This window comes from Corella eumyota, chromosome 4 (genome assembly GCF_963082875.1).
Source record: "Corella eumyota chromosome 4, kaCorEumy4.1, whole genome shotgun sequence".
Classification (NCBI taxonomy): Eukaryota; Metazoa; Chordata; class Ascidiacea; order Phlebobranchia; family Corellidae; genus Corella; species Corella eumyota.
This window is the reverse complement of record NC_137493.1, coordinates 10,451,548-10,458,249: the sequence shown is the minus strand read 5'-3', so window position 1 is coordinate 10,458,249 and position 6,702 is coordinate 10,451,548. Positions and strand designations below refer to the sequence as shown.

The following is a 6,702-nucleotide window of genomic DNA, read 5'->3' as shown; positions in this document are numbered from 1 at the left end:
GTATAGCTAATCACAGTAAATAAAAACACAAAACAAGACATAGAAAAATACCAAGTTGTGTATCTAAGTGGTTCCAATAATATTAGGAATAAATGTTTTAAGCATAAAAAGTGTACAGTGGTAACTTAAGCAGTGTGGTAATATCATGCGCACACAATTTGAGAAGTTTAACTATTGACTTGGCAAGTTATTTCTACGACTTACGTAAACACAGGTCGACGATTTTCATATAAACAGTGTAGGCTATATAAAACAGTTACGTGAAATAAAAGCAGTGAAGCATATTCCTTAGCAAAGTAAAAATATCAAATTAGAATTTTAAGTGAAATATACTGTACCGCTTGAAATTAAACTAAAACAGCAGAAACACATAGCAACAAATACTTATAAAAACAACAAGTATCAGAAGCCTTTGCGCCTTGAAAAAAACCCTTAAAACAATACAAAATCTTATATACATCAAATAAAAATAGTTCGATTTGGTGATTTTACTTAAATCAAATAAAAATAGTTCGATTTGGTAATTTTACCCTAAATGATGAACTCAATGTAAAAGCGTAATAGAAATATAGAACTGATTGTCGTTAAGCATTAGAAAAACAAAGAACGAAAATTAAAACTTGAGGGTACAGCTTCTTGTACTGCAGCCAAGAGAGCTCGATTTTCTAAATTTTCCTGGTTTAAAATGCGTTGCTTTAGTTGCTTGAAATAAGAGTCAGCATTATCTTTAGTAGGAAATTCCTGTAAAGCAAAGAAATTAAACATAAGCTCCAGTTGAATAAATAACATAAACAACTTTTTGCGGCACACTTATATGTAATATAGTAAAAATTTATAATTTACTTTCTATTTGGGCACATGTTGTTAACACTAAAATCTTATTTTAAATAAATTTGACTAAGATATTATGTAAAAAATTATGGTTTATGTTTTTAATATTAAATAAATACCCTAGTGTGTGGCAATGCAATTCCAGCCAAGTAACCTAAAAGTTCTTGTTTTTTCATTTTCATCTGATTTAAGTCATTCAATTTTATTGTAACATTTTCGATTTGTTTAAATTCATTTGAAATAGATAACTTGGATTCATTCTTAAACGTATTACAAATGTTAGTAAATTATTTATTTTTTTAAAGCATTTACTTACTTTTAAACAACATTTAAAAAATTTAACAGTGTTTTTAACAAAGCTGCTTACCTCGATTTTAATTTGTTTTTTGTTATTAAACATTTCGGTTTCATCGTAACTTGGGTTAACTGTTGTTATTTCAGTTTGTTTGTAATCTAAAATTCTTTTAAAGTTATTTTCATTAGATAACTTATGGGGGTGTTTTTGAATTAAGCTTTTGCTAGAGCTGGTCTCTAAGCAATTGTTGTTAGAGGGTAGTCTTATCACATTGAACGCTTTACGTTTATTGAGAAAAGGTTGTACGAAAGGTGAAGGTGACAGAGAAGTGCCTGTAAAATAGTAACTTTACTTTAAAATACATTTAATACAAAAAAAAAGTTGTATAGCTAATTTAAAAAGCAATTTAAACATTGTAGTGTAACTGACCAACGTTTTTTAAAAAAATACTTAGTACTTACAAGCAGACAAAGACATTGGAATGGGCGATATAACTGGAGAAACGACTTCAGTAACTTGAGATCGTTCGCTACTTCCCTCTAGCGGAAACAAAAACGGGTAGCTAAGCTTGCGATCTTCAATGTCTGCTAACGACTTGGAATATTGACTTCCTACTGCGTCATTATTACTAGTTCGATTTCTTTTTGCCATTGGACAACCAGATAAACTAAACAAAAAAAAATATTCTTATTTACTTAAACTATTTTTAAGCACAAAGTTAATCCAGAAAAAAAATTATGCAATATTACTATCATCCACCTTCGATGTGACGTATAATTTCCAGTCACGTGACCTGAACCGTTACAACCTTCAGTTGGGCATCTGAAAAATAAAAAAAGGTATTGTTACGAAAGGCTTAGCATAACAAAAATAAAAAAAATAATCGATCAGAAAAATACAAGTTAGCTTACTTCATTTCCAAGGCGCAAGCAGTCACCAAACCACGTGGTGCAAGGGGGCATCCAGACAAGCTTCGATGTGAGGTATAGTTACCAGTGGAATGGCCACTTCCATCACAGTCTGGCATAGGACAAGTTAACAAATCTTTCTTTTTGCCGGGAATTCTTTGACGAACTGGTCCAATTCTAATGAACAAACACATTAAGCCTAAATAAGACTGTAAAATACAAAATAAACCGTCGTGACATTCAAATAATAGTATTACGTTAATTTTACTACAATAATAACGATCTAAGGTGCAAAATATAATCAAGAATACTTACGGGAGGTTTGCCAAAGCAGGGTTTACTTTAACCTCTTTTGAATTAGTAAATTTACTAAGTTTTCCAGCAATCAACTGTTTTGATTGAGGAATAACAGCGTACTTATCTCTTTGTAAGTCAAATGGTTTTGGTAACTTGTATTTGTTAAACCCACTAAAATAAAAAAGGGATATTTTAAAAACAAAATTTAAGAAATTAATGTTTTGTTAAAATTAAACCTTTTTTTTTAATTGTAAAACACTGTTTTTACTTGTTTGTTACGTCGTTTTCCTTTTCAATCATTAATGTATATTGAAAATTTGTGTTGTTAGGTTTTATAAAATGGTTTATAGATTTTTCAGCCACAAAAGACGAATTCGATTTCTTGTTAGCTGTACAAGATAATGGCAGCAGTCCTCCAAGTAATCGTGTTAAATCTTGTTTTCTCTACCATAAAAACATAGATAATACCTTAATATTTTACAAAATCTCCAGTTTATTTGACCTTCGGATAAGGTGAACCAGACAACGAAATATATTTTAGAATTACTATTAAGTTTTAACATGTTACATGCCAAAACAAAAACTGCAGTTAAAGATTTTAAAATTACATTAAATACTTACTTTCTCAAATTCGGATACATTTTTAAAGTCAGACGCCTCCTTTGCCAATACAGAAGTATTGTTTGATACTTTTGTAGAGGATTTACTTAAATCTAACGGAGATTCAGCCGATTCTTGACAACTTAAAGCACATTTGTCCTTTACGTCTAAAATCTCTGCTGACAAACCCCTCGCGGTTAGAGAAGGTAACTCAAAAAAAGGTTGTTTTTGTTGGTGTCGGCCTGGGCTGCCATCATAACCCGAATCCCGGCGGGAATTTTTGCAATTTTCGTCCGAATCTGTGCTGAATTTAGCAAACGCTCCGCTAGGTGGACCCGATGAAAATTTTTGCATCATTAAAACATGTGGAGGCAGTAACGGGCTAGGATTAAACATGGCTGAATAAGGATAAAAACTCGTGCGTTTGGGCTCAAATAAAAGCGAACTATCTGTGTTGATAGCAAAGGTTTGTTCTGCAGTGCCTGATCGTTTTAGACTCTTAAAAACATGTTCTGGGGGGCCCGGATTAGCTAGTACAGGCGATTTTTTCATAATTGTTTCAATGCTATGAGAAGTGGTCACTTTTGCACGTTTTTTTGTGCCATCATCGTTGTTTGTTTCGTTGGATTCGGTTTCGCTTGATAGTGAACGTCGCCGTTTGTTAGGTTGTATTCTATTTTCTAAACCGGTGGGTGGCGTAATGGCGACGTGTTGCCTGTTAATACGATCTTGCAGTAGACTCGGATTAAACTATAAAAAATAAAATTGAATTTTTTTACGACAATTTTATTTTAGATAATATCTTTATTTTTATTTTAGATAATAAATGTAATAAATCCAAATAAGAAACGAAAACACAAACCTGTTGGGGCGCTGCAACCTGTTGTTTTATTCTCATAGCTTCAACAACCGATGCAAAGACTTTTGCATTAAATATACTTTGATTAATTATAGCTTGATTTTCGTGAGGTAGCAATTGTAATGAGTTCGCCATTGGTTGTTGATGATTTGTAGTCGACTCCACCGGTACGTGATTTAGACTTTGTTTGACTTCTTGCCGTAGGGTTGCCTAAACGAAACGATGATATATTATATGGTTTTAAAATCCCGAAGTGTTATTTTTAAGTTATAGCATTTAAACTCACTGCTTGTTGGATGGCCTCCGATATTGAAAGTTTGTTTAAAAAATTTGAACTCTTAACAGCATGATTGTAGGGTACTGTAAAAAAATAAAATTATTTTTCAATAAAATTACAAAAATAAACTTTTTTAATTATCTGCTGTGTGCTTTACTTACTTTGAACTGGCGAATGCGCCTTTTCCGTTGCCTTTAAATGTTGTTGATGTCGCTTATTTAGAGCCGCAATCGGGCATCCTGAAAGACTGTCAAAAAAAGGAAAACTCTTACGTAACGCTTAAAAATATTCACAACCTTTAAAAATTTACATATAACAAAATTTTAAATCATAACACGTGTTTATTAAGTTACCTTCGGTGAGTTTGTCGGCTGCCACTGACATGGCCCTTTCCTACGCATCCTGGTGTCGGACATTTTACAGCTCCATCATGCATAGCGTGAATAGCTAGTAAAGTTTAATTTCAAATTAAAAATTTAAATGTGTGATATAATTTAAATTACTAGTTATAGGAAGCCAAATAATTTTAGTTTGCACACTTGATGTTTCTGAAGGTTTTTGTCTTAGGTTACCTTATTTAAAAATTTTTATATAAAATCCTTTAATTCGTAAGAAAAAATTTATTAACATATTTTTAAATTATTTACAGGCTGTAAATTGAGTTTTTTTATTTTAAGTCATTGCACTATTTTTAATAATTATTTATAATATACCTTCTTTAGGCATGTGCTCCTTTAACGGACACCCACTAAAGCTTCGGTGATTGGTGTAAAGTCCTGTCACGTGACCACCACCGGTACAACCAGGGGTGGGACATTTGCTGTCTTTCCGGTAGTTATTTGCGGATATCTGGCAAAATAAATTGCCTTCTTCCTGAGTTTCGCTGTGTAGCATTGCCGTTTCTAATATAAAGAAAAGGGACATAAATTATATAACTTAAAATTATTTTAATAACTTGACAATTATAAAATAAGACCTAAAAAATCATTTTTACAGAAAAAAATCAAGTTTACCTTTACATTCTTGTCTTTTCTTTATTTCAGCACCGGTGAGTGGTTGTTGCAGCTCATCGGTGGCATCATTTGAAAGCAATTTATCAGAAGGCGAGTTATGCGTTTTGCAGAAAGACAATCTTGGCGATGACAATTTTAATTGTGTATTTTCATAAAACATTGCTTTTTTGTTAGCAGAAGCTTTTAAACCTGAGTTTATTTCATGATTGCAATTAACCGGCGAATGGCAAGTGTCGTTGACATCGGTATTATTCTTTTCTGTTGCGGTCTGACAGAGCGATGAATTCCAGCAGTTTTCAGTTTCATTGTCCCACCTCTCGTCGGAATGGATGCCAGCTGTTTGCGCAACTTTGTTTTCTTTTCTGTCGTTTGCTATCTTCGATAATATTGCCCAGGCTGCAATGTAACCCTTGTTTTGCATCTCGCTTTGATTTTCGTAATCTATGACTTCTGTCTGCTGGTAAAAATGATTTGAAAATGCGTTTCCACTTTTTTCGCTGCTAGAGGGCGACAAAGAAATACTTCGGTCGCTTAGACTGGCAGTTTGTTCATAAATAAAATCATCTATCAAGTATGAAAAATTAGTTTTTAAATTACAAAAAAATAAAAATAAGAACATACATATGCTAAAAATAACAACATTAATATCATTATTTTTAACTTGATTTTATAGCCTACTAAGTATAAATTGATGATTAATACTGTTTAAACTCTTAAAACTATTTTTTGTACAAGCGTGTTATTGTGATGGTAGTATACGATTAGGTATTAATATAAACCTTTGTGATTTTGAATAACGTCGCTCAATTTTAAATCTTCGATATGATCGCTTCGTGCATCCTCCAGATCCGAAAGTCCGGAGGAAAGATTAATCCTAAATATTAATAAAAAATGATTTACCGTTTAGGTAATCGAACTTCCATGAATTCTAACTTCGTTAAAGTAAAAGATATATTTAGGATGTCCCAGTTTAAACAAAGGGATAGCGTGATAAGACAAAACTCAACTCAAAGTTGAACTCAAAATCATTCATTTTGGCGACCATAAAATAATTAAGAACGGATAACAAACACCATTCTTTTATTAAAATTTTATAATTACATGTTTGTAAAAAAAACTAAAAAGGAAAAAAATCTAAAATACCTAACAAAAAAATAAGCTCACCCGAAGCGATTGTCGTTTTCTTTTGATACTGGTGACGTGACCAATGACGTCATCGATCGCTCAACGGCGGTATCCATGATTATGTGTTGATATCTTACTAATAATATTAATAATGTCCAAACTAGTGATAAAAAAAAATTTTGTAATACGTTTTTGTTTTAATTTAAAAAATTAAAAATTTTATTTAAAAATACAAACCTTGAAACAAAATGTCGATATCAGGTTTGGTTTGAATTAACTTTATTGTCAGATGCTAATAAATTTTCTAAAAAAAATAATAAACAAAATAAAACCTTGTTTATGCAATAAAATTTATATTAGAAAACTTTGGTTTAGCATCACATAAACCTTATTTAAAAAAAGATAAATGGCGCTTTAATATAAGTTTTTTATCTTTGGTACGAAAACTATGTTAAAAATAATTTCAACTGTCCGCTAATGCATTATAGTATTTTTAT

At 31.5% G+C, this 6,702-nt stretch overlaps 1 protein-coding gene across 1 annotated transcript; it reads right to left on the bottom strand.

The window, feature by feature from the left end:
- Positions 1-559: 559 nt before the first annotated feature.
- LOC145750810 (uncharacterized) lies at positions 560-6,341 on the bottom strand. Its single transcript, XM_082566886.1, has 17 exons — positions 6,245-6,341; positions 5,860-5,954; positions 5,081-5,644; positions 4,781-4,969; positions 4,421-4,514; positions 4,229-4,314; positions 4,077-4,150; positions 3,794-4,000; positions 2,953-3,681; positions 2,600-2,775; positions 2,350-2,502; positions 2,038-2,211; positions 1,886-1,948; positions 1,588-1,793; positions 1,199-1,458; positions 951-1,091; positions 560-741 (listed from the first exon to the last, which is right to left on the bottom strand). The coding sequence occupies exons 1-17, from the start codon at positions 6,319-6,321 to the stop codon at positions 592-594; spliced, it is 3,438 nt and encodes a 1,145-aa protein (XP_082423012.1). The 5' UTR covers positions 6,322-6,341; the 3' UTR covers positions 560-591.
- Positions 6,342-6,702: the final 361 nt, after the last annotated feature.